This window comes from Scophthalmus maximus, chromosome 14 (genome assembly GCF_022379125.1).
Source record: "Scophthalmus maximus strain ysfricsl-2021 chromosome 14, ASM2237912v1, whole genome shotgun sequence".
Classification (NCBI taxonomy): domain Eukaryota; kingdom Metazoa; phylum Chordata; class Actinopteri; order Pleuronectiformes; family Scophthalmidae; genus Scophthalmus; species Scophthalmus maximus.
The window spans coordinates 22,929,645-22,947,433 of NC_061528.1; the positions used below are offsets into that span (position 1 = coordinate 22,929,645).

At 43.0% G+C, this 17,789-nt stretch overlaps 2 protein-coding genes and 1 long non-coding RNA gene across 4 annotated transcripts; 1 reads left to right on the forward strand and 2 right to left on the reverse strand.

The window, feature by feature from the left end:
• The first annotated feature begins 311 nt into the window (after positions 1-311).
• Positions 312-9,837, forward strand: LOC118283153 (rho-related GTP-binding protein RhoE-like). Its single transcript, XM_035604874.2, has 5 exons — positions 312-563; positions 1,109-1,196; positions 5,496-5,605; positions 5,752-5,877; positions 7,472-9,837. The coding sequence occupies exons 1-5, from the start codon at positions 312-314 to the stop codon at positions 7,715-7,717; spliced, it is 822 nt and encodes a 273-aa protein (XP_035460767.2). The 3' UTR covers positions 7,718-9,837.
• Positions 9,838-10,500: 663 nt separating this feature from the next.
• nmi (N-myc (and STAT) interactor) lies at positions 10,501-17,737 on the reverse strand. Of its 2 annotated transcripts, none has more exons than XM_035604873.2 (9): positions 17,544-17,737; positions 17,390-17,455; positions 17,036-17,194; positions 16,832-16,948; positions 16,497-16,659; positions 15,016-15,122; positions 12,294-12,480; positions 11,705-11,808; positions 10,501-11,047 (listed from the first exon to the last, which is right to left on the reverse strand). In XM_035604873.2, the coding sequence occupies exons 1-9, from the start codon at positions 17,580-17,582 to the stop codon at positions 10,844-10,846; spliced, it is 1,146 nt and encodes a 381-aa protein (XP_035460766.2). In that variant the 5' UTR covers positions 17,583-17,737; the 3' UTR covers positions 10,501-10,843. The 2 variants fall into 2 exon arrangements, with proteins under 2 accessions (XP_035460766.2, XP_035460765.2); XM_035604872.2 differs by having other exon boundaries at positions 17,390-17,473.
• LOC124851002 lies at positions 12,653-15,009 on the reverse strand. Its single transcript, XR_007032134.1, has 2 exons — positions 14,173-15,009; positions 12,653-14,133 (listed from the first exon to the last, which is right to left on the reverse strand). It is a non-coding gene; the product is annotated as an uncharacterized LOC124851002 (long non-coding RNA).
• Positions 17,738-17,789: the final 52 nt, after the last annotated feature.

Sequence of the window (17,789 nt, forward strand, 5' to 3'; positions counted from 1 at the left end):
AAATGAAATAAGAAAATACAGTATTAAAAATAATACTTGCAGAAGTCCAAGCTCTGAAATGCTTGATTCACTCTAATGAATGAAAAAAGCAGAAAACACAAAGCGGGAGAAATGTCAAACACACTATGATGAAGATGGAGGAGGTGTTTGACAAGATATAGGACCCTCATATAGAATTCACGTGTTGAGTCCAACATAAATCACCATGCTGCAGACTCTATAAAAAGACTGCAACGTGTAGCCCACATGTAATCTTCTTCTTTTTTAATAAACAATACTTTCATTCAGTTGTGACTGTGCCTATCGTTACTATGGAGATGAGGACTGACAAAGAGTCTGTGCCCAGTGACAGAGCCCCTCCTCCCGCCCTCCTGCTGGAGGAGGAGGGACCCGGGCACAGGACCGATCTCTGCCCCGTCGGAGGCTCCGAGGCTCGACCTGCAGCACGTGGACACCTGGCGGGAGTCGGGATGGACGTCCGGTGGAAGATGGTGGCCGTGGGAGACAGTCAGTGCGGGAAGAGCGCCCTGCTCAACGTGTTCGCCAAAGACCGCTTCCCTGAGGTAAGAGAGCCCTGCTCCCGGCCCCGTCCCCCGGCTCCCGTCCCCCGTCCTCCGGCTCCCGTCCCCCGGCTCGCGTCCCCCGGGTGTGGTGCCAAAAAGTGATAGTCTGCCACAAAGTGATTTCCGTCCTTTTTGGCGGGTAATAGACTATTATGTGTTTTATGGGTTGTATAGTAGGTAGGTATTTCAACAGGTGGGAAGCTGTAGGGGTTGTGACAGAGCAGGTGAAATAATGCAGTCAAGCTATAATTTCTTTATTTTATATGACCCATTACCATATATAAAGTTATTTGTTTACATATTCAAAATAAACATTTCAATCAATCAATTACAGTGTTGTAATACTAGTCATACAAACCTTAAAAACAATAGGATCATATTTCCTGATGACGCTCCACAATTGTGATCATTAAAGTTCCATAAAGACATATCTTTGATATTACTACATACATAAAGTTGTGTCTTGTGCCCGTGATGAGAGTTTGATCCAGATAAAACCCACCCCAGTGACACGCTGTGATCTGACCGTGGTGTGTCTTCTGCAGAGCTACGTGCCAACAGTGTTTGAAAACTACACGGCCACCTTCGACCTGGACGTGCAGAGAGCGGAGCTGCGACTGTGGGACACTTCAGGTAGGGACCTCCAGGGAGTCTCTCCCCAGAAACAAACCCAATCTGTAACCCGTAACTCTTCAGAAGTTTACTTAAGTAACTTAACTGGAATGAAACTGTGGCTCCGCCAAGGCCCTACATCCATCATCCATATCTTTTATGAAGATTCTACTCTTTGTTCACAGAGCGCATCTGAATACACTTAGTATATGATAATCTATGAAAATGTAATGATTGCTCAGTTTTTGTCACCGTAGCGATGGCTCTGTTGACTTGAGGTTCAGGTTAAAGTGGTAATGTAGTTTTTTGAGCTGTGAACCAATCGATACGATGGTCGAGGATGAAACAAATTTGTGGGGGTTTTAATATCATATTTCTGAACACATATACCACCCAGTGTTTCAAACCGTCTGTACGTCATGAAATTTATAATAAAGTTAACGCCCTCTAATCAAATGTGGGCGGGTTCATTATCAGACTGGAGACATGGTTTTTCTAGACAAACTGTCTAGTCTTATTCCAGTAGCGTACTTTTGCCTTGGGCCCATCCCTACAACACACCTTCTCTTAGGGAGACAGGCTGCAGCAGTGTCTGCACACACGATGGCAGTGTGTGACTTCATTGGTTGGACATTTTATGCAATAGCTACAAATATATTCATAGTAATTACATAGCTTACATTAGCCTTCTAACTAACGTTACGTTCCAGCTCGGAGACGGCCCCCACCCTCTCTCACACTTGCATCGAGAGGGGAAATGTTCTCCTCTTCTAGAGCCCTCTCTGGCATTGGTGCCTTGTAAATCTGTGTCGCTCTCTATTTTTTTATGTATGAGGATGTCACTGAAAATGACACTGCCACTCTCACCTCATTCTGCATGTGAATGCAGTCATGGAAATGTCAAATATATGAGATCCCTGGCCTGGAAAAGGTTTTATGTTATATACTGTCAGGTTGTACATGGATCGTCAGAGTTTTTGACAGTACTAATACAGATATGGAACCAGACATGTCTCAAACATAAGATTTTGGGCTGAATCCTTAATGTTGATTAAATACAGTATGTATCTGATAATCAAAGTTGCATCGAAATTACAATTGTGGAGCTCATACACCATTTTTTTCTCAGCTTCCTCATTTTAATTCTGAAGTCTGACGTTTACGAATTTAAATTCCACCATTAAATTAAGACATTATTGAGTTACTTGGAGCAATATAAAAACAACCGCAGCACAATGAGTAATTTTCATTTGGCTTAATCATTTATCTGCTTACAATTCAAAATCATCATTCAGAGGATACATATCAGCAAATGGTGATGGAGAGCCCAAAAACCACAATTAACAGCACACAGAAATCATAAATACACTCATGTATGGGCATGGGACACAGTGAACTGTTTCTATAGGGACTTATAGGGCATTAGGTTCAGCCCCTGCTCCCTCAACGTCTAAAAGAGATGATTCCCTTCAGGTTGTGGACTACTGGACTGGGTGGGAAAAAGAAAACAACACATGATAGGGTTGAGTGGAGGTTAGGAATCCTTATATCATATAGTCTTGAAGAGCAGTTTTCATTTTAACAGCAGGAAAGATTCCCTGGCACTGGATAGTGCGAGTGTGTAATTGGGGAGTGGCCTGATGGGAACATTTCATATGTTGTCCACAGTGAAATCTGACTCTTAGCAATGCTTCGCCTACATTCCAGACAGACGGCGTCACAGTCTCTCTGTTGAACTCACTGGTGTTGGATAAATTACAGCTTACACCCCTGCTTCACAACAGGCCACCCACCCACCCCTCAGTTTGAGAGTTCAACTCAGACACAGTTTTTCCCCCTCCCTGTTTAAAGGCTGTAGGTTGACTGACTTTTGACAATAATGCAATTTTGCCTGTTTTGATAACCCTAACTTATTCAAATCAAACATATAAGAAACTTGAACACTTGAACATACATCGTTGTGATAAGAACTACCTAAGATGACAAAAAACATCTCTGAGAAAAATCTATTTAACATGTACTTTGATTTTTTGGTCCATGGGAACGTTATCTGCAACCTTACCGCAGCAATCCTCCAGGTGGTGATCCAGAGGATTTGGTTCCTCATTTGGGGAGCTGTCATGTCGTCCATCTTTATCTAGTTTGTTTTACACCAACCACATCAGTATTCATATCATCAGCAACAGCATCCAGACATGTACCCACCACCTCACTCAGTTCAGCGGATGTCGACCATGATGCACAGAATTGGTCATTATTAATGTAATTCCTATAAGTACTGGTGCTTCTGACTGACAGTACTTCCATCTTGAGTCCAAATTTAATTTCATTCTGAACAAATTACATTTTTCTGTCACAAGTACCTACCAAAAGTGGTCTAAGGAAGGACACAGTCATGGGTCAAAGACTCATTGAAGTGCTTGGGGAAAAAAGGACAGACTGTGTTGTCTGATTCCACAGAACAGCTACTGTAGCACAAGTGACTGAAAAAAGTTGATGCTGGTTCTGATAGAAATGTGTCAGAACACAGTGCATCACAGCTCACTGCACACGGGGCTGCGCAGCCACAGACCGGTCAGAGTGCCCTTGCTGACCCATGTCCACAACAGGCATGTGAGCATCAGAACTGGACCACGGACTGATGGAAGAAGCTGAGGTCTTGTGGAGTTCATGCCACGGCGGGTCAGAGCTGTATGGCTGCAAGAGAGGGAGCAGGTGGTTATAATGTTATGGCTGAAATAAGAGATGTATATAAGCGATAAGATAAGATAAGACTTTATTAATCCCACACAGAGGAATTTTATTTGTGTAAGGCCAAATGACAACATACATCGTATCAAGGAACTTTAAATGTCGACACCTCACAATATTACAGAGAAAACGCAACAGTTCCCACAATGAGCAGCACTTGGTGACTGTGAAGGAGAAAAAATCCCTTTTAACAAGAAGAAATCTCTAACATAACAGAACCAGACTCAGTTGTGAGCGAAACATCTGCTCCTGCAAATTCATCCTCCACAACATCAGGAGGATTCATCCGATCCTCACTGAGAAGGCAAGGCAGGTGTTGGTGCAGGCTCTTATCGTCTCACACCTGGACTACTGCAACTCCCTACTAGCTGGTCTGCTGACATGTGCCATCCAACCTCTACAGCTCATCCAGAATGCAGTGGCCCGGTTGGTCTTCAACCTACCAAACGTTCTCCAACACTCCAACGCTCCTCCACACCCTGGCTTCTGTGTGGTGGCTCGAATCCAATTCAAGGCACTGGTACTAACCCAGAACATGGTCAAACTTTATACTCCAGCCGGTCCACTCCGCTCTTCTACTGCCAAACGGCTTTCTACTCCCTCACTGCGAGGGGTGGACAGCCACCGCTCATCTGAATCCCGTCCTGGTTCCTTAATGGTGGAACGAGCTCCCCATTGACATCAGGACATGTACTCAATGGTGCCTCTGTAAAACATGGTCATGGCCGGGATGGGGAGGTCCTCTCTCTTCAGCCTGCGAAGGGAGTGAAGGCGCTGTTGGGCCGTCTTGATGACCACTGTGGTTTTGTCCTTGGAGGTCAGCTCATCTGTCAGATGGAACCCCCGGAACTATGTGCTGTGAACCCTCTCCACCTCTGAGCCGATGATGGTCAGTGGGAGATGGTGCTGGTGACCAGTCCTTCCAGAGTCAACATCTTCTCGGTCTTATTGGTGTTGAGGGCAAGGTTGTGTTTTATGCACCAGGCTGTCTGCTGCTCCACCTCCTTTCTGTAGGCCAACTCATCGTTGTTGGTGATGAGGACGACGACTGTGGTGTGGTCGGCGAACTTTATGATATGGTTGGTGTTGAAACTAGCAAACAGTCATGTGCTTACTGTGGTTGATTTAGATGTTACGAAACATTACATTCATTTAGCAGACACTTTTGTCAAAAGCGACCAACAATAAGTGCATTCAACCATGAAGATATTACCCCAAAAAGTGCAAGAATCATGTCAGTACATAAACATTTATCAAAAAGCTTCAAGTGCTCCTTTTTTGATGTTTTTCTCTGCTTTAATGATTTTTAGTTTTACTGATATGGACCTTTAAGTCTGAAATGAAGAAAAAAGAAGTGATAAACACAGAGTCAACCAGCAGCTGTATAAAAAAGTCTCTGTGAGCCTTCAGGGAAATTAGAAGAAAAAAAAACCCTGTATATGGCTCAAGGTCACACGGTGACCCAATGTCCACTTTCTTCTTCCCCGACGGACTCTACCAGGTTGTCACGAACATGACAGTTCATGATGTAAAACAACTGACGTTGTGGATGTTTTTCTTTGATTAAAGGTTCCTCCTTCTATGACAACGTGCGTCCTCTCTCCTACCCGGACGCTGACGCAGTCCTCATCTGCTTTGACATCAGCAGACCAGAGACATTAGACAACGTGCTTAAGAAGGTGAGTGTTAGGAAGGTCTGTGATAGAACCACATGACATGTCAGTTGACCTGGTGTTATATGTATCAACCATTCACACCAAGGTCAGATGTCCATCATGGTCACATGATAATCTGTCATGTCTTGCTCTTTGTTCCCTCTGTTCAGTGGAGAGGAGAGGTTGAGAAGTTCTGTCCCAACTCCAAGATGCTGCTGGTGGGCTGTAAGTCCGACCTCCGAACAGACCTGTTCACAAGGTCCCAGAGCAGACACACTGCAGTATCATATGACCAGGTGCGCAAAAACCTCTGTCTTGTTGGTCGAGCAAGTCATAACGCGTTAACACTGTCTGTGTTATTATGAATGGTTGTTTTTGGCTTCAAGTAAAGCCTGGTTTGTTCACGATTTTCTCACAGAAACAAAGATCAAGACGTAGCACACCAACATCTCTTGATGGAAATGTTTTTCTGACACACCTTCACACAGCAGACACATGTATGACGCAGGTCTACTCAGCATGTGTTCAACCTACAGTACATAGGACCCATTCATATAAAACACCCGTCAGCATGATTTTCACTGCTGGCACAGTCTGCAGTGTACTTCATACACTTCACTGTAAACATGACATTTACAGTTAGTGGTCATTTTATCAGGTACACCCGAACAATTGGCTGTGGTCCATTACAACAGCACTGCAATAAGGTTTGCCTACAGTTCCTATTGTTTTGTTCTGTTGATGCTGTCAGGAACCCTCTGTTTATCACTGAGCTGCTGTGGTACTGGACTACATTGTGCTGAGATATCTGTTTCCATTACACACAAGGCAGCCAGTATAATAGGAACACATCCTAATATCAGACCTGCCAACTTGCATGCATTTTTCGTACCGATTAGGTATTTCGACATCAAAGTACACCTGTACGACAGCTGGTGATCCCTGTGAATTTAATCATAACATCTGGTCAGCGGTTTATTTAAAAATGCATCAATACTCAACGAAACATGTCTAAATTCAACGCTGAGAGTTTGAGGCTGATGAGATGAACGGTTCTCAAGATATGAGAGACAGACAGACAGACAGATTTCTTGGACAGTTAGCAGGATTAGTAAGAAGACGTCTCCAGCAGTGGATAGTAGCCTCTCTGCTGTGAAAGGGAATTAAGCGTGGGAATATGGTACTCAAAATATTTCCCCAAGGTTGGCAGGTCAGTACAACACCATCACTGACAATGAACTCAGTAATTGAAAGAAAAATAATTGAAAAAGTGAAGTAACAACAGACACTGAACGTTACAAGCATCAAACTTTGTCAGAACTCTTGATAGGACTGCATCAGACAGTAGAGCTGTACCCAATAAAGTGGACATCACACTAGATTAAAGTTAACTTTCAGTTTCCCCTCTGCTTTTGGACACATCTGTGTAGTAACAGTTGTCATTTGTCATTTTGGTTGATTAATCTGTCTCACGGGGGTGGGGGTTGTGGCCCAGAATTACTTGCACTTGCAATGCAGATAGTAACAGGATCTCATCTCATCGTATATGAACCTGGCTGCACATAAAATATTATTGAAATATTGGAGTTTAGAGTTAGCAAAGATTTTTTTATCTTGAATATGTATTTTTCTCTAGATAGAATAACCAGTAAGTTCATTATCTGATTAATTGTGGTTCATTAATTGTGTTCATGGACAAATCCACAGACGCCTGACTATGTGTCACTGGAGGCCTGATCAGTTCCTCTGCCGAACTTCAGCTGGAACAAAAACCTCCATACTGTTGTCTTTATGTGTGACTGATCTATTGATCAACTGTATCAACTTTAATTATCAGTCTAAAGACTTAACCATCAATCTTAATCCTGTTGGTGGTTTTTCCTGTTCCAGGGCTCAATCACAGCCAAGCAGCTCAACACCCCCTACCTGGAGTGTTCCTCGTTACAGTCTGAGAGCAGCGTCAAGGATATCTTTCATGTGGCCACGCTGGCCTGTGTCAACAAGAATAACAAGAGCACAAAGAGGAGGAAGTCCTCCAGAGCCACTAAGAGCATGTCTCACAGTGGACGAGACATGTCCCCTGTCGTATCAACCCACTACCATCAGACCAAAGCTAAGACCTGTGTTGTCATGTAAACACAAATACACACTGCCGGAAGAGCTGTCAGAGGTAATTTAGGATTAAGTGTCTTGCCCAAGGACACATGATGGTCTTTACCCTGGAGCCACAGCCGCTCCAGGGTTGCCAAGCAGACTTCTCAAACTGAGACATTCAATCGTAAATGGATGGTATATGGACTGCATTTATATTGCGATTTTCTAGTCTTATCAATGACGTAAAGAGTTTTACAGTACAAGTACAGTACAAGTCACCTTCACCACTATCCCTCCAATTAATGGACGACCCACTCTCCCTCCAGAACCACAGCCGGCTGCAGTTATCACCTGCAACCACAGAGAACTGCTGAGGAGCCAACACTAGATGTTGTTCCACCAGAACATCTTCAGTGCTCCTCGTCACAGTGAACAGCGTGTTCAGTTGGTCTGGGATCTGGTGGCAGTGAAGGCCACGGCGCATAAATGACATTGTGACATTGAGTCCTGTAGTTGAGGACAGCTTTAAATCTTTTCCCCTTGCCACTTTGATCCAAAATCCAGACCAACTGGGCCTCCTCAACATTTGTATACATTACACATAGTATAGTAGGAGGTACCAGCAGTTCATCTGAAGTTAACCTGTATTGAAGCATCTACACTCTCCATGCTCCTCCAACTATTTATCTTGTATATACACCTATCTGACAACACGTATTATCTTTAATAATTAATTAATAAGTGCTGTCATTATCACAAATCAAAAAATGTAATCTAACCTCAGCATGCTCAGTAAACAGAGTCAGATCTAGATCCAGATGATCACACATAAACAGCAGTTAGAGGTCGGGTGTTGTGAACTCTAGTTAGATTTTGTATGTTGTTAGGATCAGTGGTTAGCACTGTTGCCTCAAGGATGACAGTTCCTGATTGGGATCCAAGTATGAACCAACCAACCAGGGTCTTTCGGTGTGGAGTTTGCATGTTGCTCTCATGTCTGAGTGGGTTCTCTCCGGGTTCTCCGGCTTCCTCCCACAGTCCAAAGACATGCAGATCGGGGTTAGGTTCATTGGAGACTCTAAACTGAACCTAGGTGAGAATGTGAATGGTTGTAAATGGTCCATAATTATATAGATCTTTTCTAGTGTTATTGATCACACTTTACAGGAGAAGTCACATTCACCCATTCACACACATTACAGTAAGTTAGGGTTAGGGTTACAGTAAGTGTCTTGCCCAAGGACACATCGGCATGCGGACTAGGGGAAGCTGGGATCGAACTGCTGACCTTCAGGTTTGTGGACGATCGACTCTACCTCCTGATACCTAATGTAGCGCTTTGAGTTTCATGAAAAGCGCTGTACAAATCCAATGTATTATTATTATGTTGTATGTTGGTAGAGTGTACCTCGGCTCTTGCCCAATGTCAGCTGGTATTTGCTCCAATCCATTTGGTTGGGAGCCACATGTTCCAGCTGACATAGCTTTTATTTTAGCACTTTGAGATTGCTTTCAGCAATGAAAAGTGCTTCATAAATGATAAATAATATTTATTATTATTATATCCTATGATGATTTATATGAGGTATAAGAGGCAGGAAGATGAGGTAGAAGGATAAGGGCAAAGTCTTGCATGCAGTGTAATCTTCCTGGAGAATTTTATTTACCATCAATTATTTACCATTTTTGTTCAAAAATGTTTTGTTATGCTGAGATGAATATAGTTTATGACAATGTGTCTGCTTTATGATTTTGCCCAGAGGGAAATATCCTGACAACAACTTGACTGATAATCGACAATCAACATTCTAAAGTACAACAGGAACACGCAAAACCAACACTGTGGTTAAACGTAATGATTCCATGACATTTCCTGCAAAACCGCAGTGCCCTCAAATCTGACATCTTTGTCACACCACTGCTAGTTCAGCATTTTCAGCTTTCAGTGAAATCTTGTATTTCAGATGTAGGAAATGAGATCAGTAACCATTGTTGTAATTTAGCCTAGCGTTTTCAAAGAAAAGAGGTGCATTGTACATACCCTATTCAGGCAATGCTAACTTCTGTCACTTATATCATATGTATACGAATGATTGGTTAATATAAATAAGCCAAAGATGGTCTGTTATGTTACTGGTTGTAAAATAAACATTGCTAAACTATATGCTGTCATTTTCTGACTTCATAAATGATTGTTCTGTTTGTATAAGCTTTACATTGTCACTATTATTTGTGGAGAAAATGTTTTTCTTACCATATTTTTGTTTACATTGACCTTCGACTATATCTCTTTAGCCAAAGCCATCCCCACTTTCCTAAAATTTCATCACTCCGTAGGGTCTTTAGTCAAAATGGTCCTTACAAAGATATTTGTACAAGTACAAATGCGTGGGTAAAAATATACCCTGCTTCTGGCTAAGCTGGCATGCAGGGTAATCAGGGTAAAGTCTTATTTATAGTCTTAAAAAACTGTTTGCGGAAAAATGACACTGGAAGTCATAATTATGAGATCATGTAAACTGTTCTTTTCATTTCAGAAGAATGTAATAAGTAACTCATCATGACTTTTTGTCATTTTACATTTCATTTTTCAAAAACATGATGAGAATAACAGTCACAGCTGGACAGAGATGCATTACCAATCTGCACAATAATAATGTAACAGATGCCCCCTGCAACTCTGAGCCACGACGACAGTCCTCAGATAGTATGAATGGTTACATTTTACACTTTAAAAGATAGAAGCTGAGTGGTGTTTATTTCACTTGACACTGTACATGCAGGTATGTATGAATTCAGTCTGAGTCAAATAAACACAACTGTGATTGAATCAGATCTTTTAATAAGCACAGTGTGGAAGAGTAATTTTTCACACAGGGCTACAGTGTGTTTGAATGCAGCTTCTGAATAGAACAAGTAGCCTGTTAACCACCAGAACCTCTTATGTCTCCAATCTTCATGATGATGATCTAGGGCTCTGGATTAAGTGTAAAAGAGACATTCCTCACCAGACACACAATTTTCTGAACGAAATACATGATTACAGATGTGAAGTGTGGTGTGTGTAACATAGGACCAGACATGTACATACAATCAGGGTGTGACATATACATATTAATGTATTATTAATGTTTTAGCCGTCTGAGGTTTGATTCCTGCAGTTGACAGTCAGTCTTCCCTCTTCCCTGCCTCCTCACAGAAAAGGGCCTGCATGACCTTCCCCCCAGATATGTACTTGATGCTCTGTATGTCGCCGCCACAGTTACTTTTCTTCTGGAAGTGGATCTCCAGATGGTCCTGCAGGTCCTCCTCTTCCTCGATGTCTTCGATGTCATCCAGGAGGATGGTTCGCTTCGGAGCGCCACAGAACGTCTGTCAGACAAGACAAAAATCACATTCATCAGCACTGATGGTGTTGACAGAGATTTTTCTGGAGCGTTATTACTGCAGTCGACTCAGGATGACCACAGCTGTTCCATTCATATTTATTAATTATATTAAATATTATTATGAATAATTGCACCATCAGTGTGTATTGGTTACTAACAGTTTTTCATGCCAACCACTGACCAATACCACAGACAACAAAATGATAAGTTCAAGGTCTAAAGAATACAGAGCAGGTGAATGCTGGCTGTTCACGTGCCACTGTAGGTGCATGTTACTAATTCATATTACTGTTGACAATGAGATATCAGTGTAATGTAAGACCAACACACCCTTGGGTGGTCTGATGGGCACAAGTGCATTTGCTATTTAAACAGTGCAGTCGCTTAACGGGAAAAAGACAACTGTCGGCCTGAAACTAACAAAGACATCTGCATGGGGTTTGTGCTGGGTGTGAGATAGGGCCCATAATCTCATCATTTAAATGTAGTGAGTTAAATTTGACATTTTAACCATTCATAACTTTTTACATGATAAAGAACATTTCACATTTTGTATCTCAGTGGCCAGTGAAGAAGGTTCACTTCTGCTCTGCAGTGTGTATGTGTGTAACCAGTGTGCTGTTCCAGTACTGGATCTTACCTGAAACTTGCACAGCTGGTGTTGGTAAACGGGTCCAACCAGCATGTTCACCTCTGATTCAAGATCCACTTGGTAACTCCCTCCCAGAGCCAAGATCTCAGCAACTACACACACACACACACACACACACACATACACACAAGAATAATATGCTGGCTCAAAGTTATGAAGAGCTTCAGTCCTGAAACGCACTGAAAGTTGCTTTTCAAGGTGAACCACAAACTTTAAGTCATTTGAAGATGTGTTCAAGGAAGGTGAGGATGATTTCAGTTGGCTAATTGGCTAGCGTTGGTCTAGATTACTTAAAGCAATTTTGGAGAGCCCATATTATGATTATGAACCTGTAAATGTTCAAAGTATAGGCACTTGAACAAACTCGAATGACCTAGATGGACAGTAAACTGTGAAACGGCTTATTGTGCACTCCTTCCTTACTTTGATAAGACCTTTATTGTGTTGGTTGAGCTGCAGTCACCCCTGTGTTTCTAAGACATCCACAGTTCAGGAGGATTATATTTAACCCCCTTTAGTTCCAGGTGGAGTTTCTGTCTAATGAGTGCATCAGGAGCTATGGCTTAGGGAGCTGTACCTCCAGGGTGGAGAAAGGTGATGTGTCCTGTCCCGGTGCTCTCATCGTACTCCACTCCCTGCACCTCTGCTCCTCCTCTGCTGGGCCGAGAGAAACTTATCATCAGTCGATCCCTCATTCTCTCCTCTGGCATGGAAGGGGGGATGTTGGAAACCACGAGCTTCCTTCTGGAGACATCAAGGTGGACCTACAGTGATGACAGCACACGCTGGTCACAGGGCAGTTAGGACCAGAGCCGGCCCTCGGCATAGGCTGCATAGGCGACTGCTTAGGGCTCCGTCACCCATGGAGGGCGCCCAGACATAAAGTGGAGGTCATGGATGCGACTTGACTTTAATGCATTCTGTCTATTAGTTCTCTCTGTCTGTGTGTGTGTGTGTGTGTGTGTGTGTGTGTGTCAGTGGACGTGGTCTTCCTGAGGTCCCTTCCTGATCAAGCTCGTTATCTCTGCATTAAAGCTGTGACTCTTCGACTCCTCGTCACCAGATTGTTTCTTTCGACCATGGTTAACCCCTCGGACAGTTTCTTCTATGACTTTGTTTAGATCTTGTGCAGTGATTTTCCCAAAGCTGATTCGCCTTCTCTGATCGTTTAGGTCACTTTCTGAGGCAGGAAGTAGATCTGGCAGCGCCAGGTGTGAGTCCTGCAACTCAGCCCAAGACTGGAACTCAGTCAGGAAACCATTGCTGAATGCACGCTGCCTTGCTCCTGCTTCTCTACCTTACTGCTCTATTGATGGAAAGACTATTAAATCTGTGAGAACTTTCATTGAGTCTGGTTGTCTGCATTTTGGGTCTGAATTCATGTACTGTATGCGCCCTGGGGGTGGGGGGTGCCGACCGAACATCTCGCCAAACATCTCGCCAGGGCCGGCTCTGGTTAGGTCAAAGAATTCTTAGCAGTCCGGTGTGATCAAAAGAGTAAACCACAGGGTGACACATAAAGCACAATTTTTCTGTCAGTATTGATACAAGGGAGAGAGGCGTGGTCCACTCTTTGTTCATTCTGTCAGTTCGGAGACAATGAATCCACAAAAATTTAAAAAATCACTCATTTCTGTTAAATCCAGTAACTACAGAACAAGATCCGAGATTTCCCGATTGGCAATCCCCCTATTCAAACTAATCTTGGAAAACTGGTTTGAACTATTATGCAGCTTTTAAACGTAATGAATCACAAACAGTTATTATTAGCACACTTCACCGAATCTCGCAACTGCCTTTAGTTGAGGTGTTTGTCTGTTGTCTGCTCTTGCTCTCTGTAATTTGTGTCGTCTTTTATTGCTGTAAATGTTAATTGTTCTAAGACCTCTCTTGAAAAAGAGATTTTAGATCTCAATGAGTTTGCCTGATTAAATAAAGATTAAATAATTGTCGCGCTGTCGTGATGAACCATCGCCACAGTCTCAGATCACGTTCACTCTGGAGCAGGTTTTCTTCAAGTACCTCTGTGAATTGGCTGCATTCATTCTTCCTGCAGTCCCTGCTGCGTTTACAGAGGGTTCCTGGGTCACGTTATATACAAAGATGACCAGTGATTGGAATCAGGACGTGTACAGACTCAGTCAGTCGGATCCGGGTCAGTTCCCCTTTCTATTGTCGCGGGTCCCAGGTCTGTTAATCATTATGTGGAATACCCGAGTGGATCCGTGATGGAGCTGGAGCCTGCTGGAACTAATGCTGTGTGTGTGTGTGTGTGTGTGTGTGTGTATTGTGTGTCTATTCATAAATTGCAACATTGTTAGGGCGGGAACACAAGAGCCACAAAGAGGTGTGTGTCATCAGAAAAGCAGAGCAGTGTGGTGCATGAAGTCTGCAGCCCGGGTCGAGGTCCAAGTTTCCTAATAATGGGCGGATCCGGCTCAGCTCTGGGTTGTAACATGGCTGCGTGTTTTTGGGTCCGAGAAGACCTCTAGCTGGTGACATCATCAGTTTAAATGCTGTGACACACCGTAGAATTACCTACTGTTGTTTCTTTGTCAACTATATCTGCAGCTGTTTATGTTTTTTTTAAGAAAGACTGAAAACTTCAAATAACCGCTGTCCTGGCTTCAGGCTTCTTTTTAGTAACTTGCTTATACATTACATATTGATGGGGAACAGGGAAAAGAATACGTCATTTGTGAATGAGTCATGTTGAGTGTCACTAAACAAGTTGTGCCAGTTGGCCACATCAGAAAACAAGGCAGTGCCCCTGAAAAATGTTCTGAATATTATCTTAAAAACACCCTAGCATACTTTTGCAAACTTAAGGCTACATGTGAGGAAACAAAAGTTAAATATTCAGATGTTGTCAATCCAACAAAAAGATTCAGTGTGTAAATGTGATAGTTCATCTGGATTATTGCTATAGATCACAAAATGGACTGAACACATTAGACTGGACCGAATTCTAACACTCAGATAGCAATAGGGTCAAATCTTATGGGATAATAGAGACTGATTATACACTTTCAATTGTTTGCGACTGCCCACGGCCCGGTCGTTTCTGACAGATTTCATGTGAAAAGCACAATCTCAGTCATCAATACTGTTGGTCAGTGTTATGCAATGTAGCTTGTTTTGTCTTGAAGAATTTAGAAGGTTTGGTTTAGGGAAGTATATCCACAACCTTGTTGTTACCGATGGAGACAAACAATCCGCAGACTTAAGAGTGTGTTTTAAAATGCTGCACTTGTGACAGTCTGAAAGCAGAAAACCAGTGTTACTCAATCCGAATGTACCTCAAACTTTACAGCAGGATCCATGGTTATTCTTTTTGGTTTCACATCCAAACTCATGTCCTCACAGGACACCGAACACTTGGGGATATTCAGGATCTGAGAGGCCACTGGAAGACAGAAAACATGAGAGAGATACTCATCACCATCTCCCTTTTGTACCACTACTGTATCCTTTAGTCACTGATAGTGAATCAAATGACACTCAGCCCAGTCCCAAATGAGGTCACTTTGTCAGTCATTTATCTTCTGATACATGTCCAAAGCAGCATCACCCCCTGCTGGCTGAATAAGCACACTGCACAATAAAGGGGGGTGGGGGGGTGGGGGGGGGGGGGGGGGGGGGGGGGGGGGGGGGGTGGAAGGCACCAAAGACGAAACACTGGACTATCCCTTACGAAAGAAAAGGAGAAAATGCCGTGCCACAATTCATTTGAAGCAGCACAACATTGTAGTTGCACCTGGTCAGACCCACGGAAATATAGAAATGTATTTAAGGAAATTTGGGGAAGCCAATATGCATGGGCCTGATGGAGCTGATAACATTTATAATTAATGAGTACTATCTATAATTTACAGTTACTATGCTTAAATTTGTCAGTAGAGGAGATGCTTGATCGTCAGTTTGTTTCTACCTCAGTCTGTTCTGTGTAGATCTATTTATTCTCAGACTGACAGATGTAGGGGAGCACTGGGCTGTCAGGTGTAACTGTGAGGTCATGAGTCAGGTAGGAGGGGCCTTAGCAGAATGTTGCTTGTCGTATTTTCTACAATATATATATTTACTGGAAGAAATGCCAACAAGCACAAAAAAAGAAAGAACTATTGCAATTATTTGAGATCAAACAATATATATATTTGGGTGCATGACATATTGCATTGGGATGTTAGCAGGTCTGTATGGCATTTGTCATGCTTTGGTTGGGTCTTAATTTTTTCTGTAGTATGTAAAGTAAGCCTGTACTTTAGCTATATGTTCTTGTAAACCTAAGGTGTTCATGTCAGAGTTATTTTTTTTCATGTAAAGTCAGAGGAGAGGGGGACTTCAAGAATTGTCACACTGGGGCACCTGAGGGGGTTAATCCAGGCCTGCACTTTATCTTTATGTAAGAAATAGCTGTTAGATGCTATATTAATGTTTGAAATATTGTATGCATAACTTTAAATCTGTAATAAAGCCATTCAACTTTACATTCATATTTTATACATTATGTATTATATTATAATGTATACATTATAAACCTTTTTTTGCAGGGTGCCTCATTGGAAAGTGATACTGAAATCCTGTAATGTTGAGTTGAACTGTGCATGTTTAACCATGATCATCTTCACTGAGAACGACAGCTATCAGGAGCCGTGGTTTCTGGTGGTGTGAGCATTTATGTGTAAGTGTATAAAGTGTACACACCATAGACTCACCCTTTGAGCACTGTAGTAATATTCACACACACAGGTGAAGAGTAAAAGTACTCTTCATAATGTACCTTGCTCCTCTTTGAAGGTGATGAGAGCCTGTCCCCCCCGCAGAAGAACAGTGGGTCTCTGTTCAATGATGAACACGCCTCTGATTGGCTGACTGTCGTCATCACTCTCCTCTTTGTCCTGAGCGCTGAACCTTACCTCTGTGTCAGGAATCTGCACAAAGATCTGGACAAGAATGCAGCACAATAATGTCATTGTTATTGATATAATTATTGTGCTACAAATTGTCAAAGTGTTGTTATATTATTCAGACATATTGTGCTGTCCTGTTATAAATCAATACACTGAAATGGATGCAGTTGATTTCAATCTGGCTGGCTGCCCTGAAGACTTTCACCTTGAATTTCTGCTTCAGTTTGGTGGACTCGGCCCTCTTACTCTCCAGTTGATCCTGACACATCTTCAGTTTGTCCAGCAAATCCTGTTTGCGCTTGGCAAGCTTCAAGAGTTCACCCTGAGACAAGGAATCAAGTGAGAGGACACATGAGTTCCATCTCATTTCTCCCCAGCAGCCTGTGCTGTAGTATGGTAAAGTAACTACCTGCACTGAGCCCATGCTCTGAGTGAATTCCTTCTGACACTCGTCCTGCTTTTTGACCCAGGCTATCATCTCCTGCTTGGCCTTCTCCTTGGCTTCATCTTCTTCCAGTTTTTCCACTATCAGCCTGGATTTCACATCGTCGGCTCTCTCTGCTTTCATCTTGGATACAAAACAGGAAGAGTTCCATGGAGGAAGCGGGATGCTGATGTGGATCACCACGGTTACAGGGAGGACATTTTTTAAAGACTTGGTAATAAATGTCATGTTTAATGCTGAGAACAGCACAATCTACTTCCTATTGACGTGCTTCGTGAATCCCACAGACAGAGATCTTGTATGTGAAGTGTTTCCTACCTTCCATGTCTCCAGTTCCTTCTTGGCCTCCCGGAGCTGACTGTCCTCCTCCAGGCCACCGTCCACCTGACGGTCACACAGGCCCTGTCACAACCACACTTCACGACCAGTCGTCGAGGCCTCCTCCAGACTCAAACACCGGAGCGTCTCTTACCTTGGCATGTGTCTCCCGCGTATTGTCCGTGTCGCCCATGACCTGACCGACGAGAACGAACCCCCGATGTCGACAGAATGTGTCCAGTTGATCAGATTCACTCCACACTGATCCAACAGAACCGCTTCTGTGTGTCGTGTTGTTGGAGGCAGAGACCAGGTCCCAGTGACTCAGCTGAGCTCGGAATCAAAAGTGAAACTTTAAACGGAGTCCCAATCGACGACCGCTTGGTTATATAATAATAAT

Bases quoted from the DNA above. Each gene is read 5' to 3' on its own strand.
- LOC118283153 (XM_035604874.2), top strand. From the start codon at position 312: ATGGAGATGAGGACTGACAAAGAGTCTGTGCCCAGTGACAGAGCCCCT. The intron at 1,197-5,495 runs GTAGGGACCTCC...CTTTGATTAAAG, and splicing joins GCGACTGTGGGACACTTCAG to GTTCCTCCTTCTATGACAAC. The intron at 5,878-7,471 runs GTGCGCAAAAAC...TTCCTGTTCCAG, and splicing joins CTGCAGTATCATATGACCAG to GGCTCAATCACAGCCAAGCA.
- nmi (XM_035604872.2), bottom strand. From the start codon at position 17,582: ATGGGCGACACGGACAATACGCGGGAGACACATGCCAAG. The intron at 16,949-17,035 runs GTAGTTACTTTA...TCCTTGTCTCAG, and splicing joins AGAGCATGGGCTCAGTGCAG to GGTGAACTCTTGAAGCTTGC. The intron at 16,660-16,831 runs GTGAAAGTCTTC...ATTCTTGTCCAG, and splicing joins AACTGAAGCAGAAATTCAAG to ATCTTTGTGCAGATTCCTGA.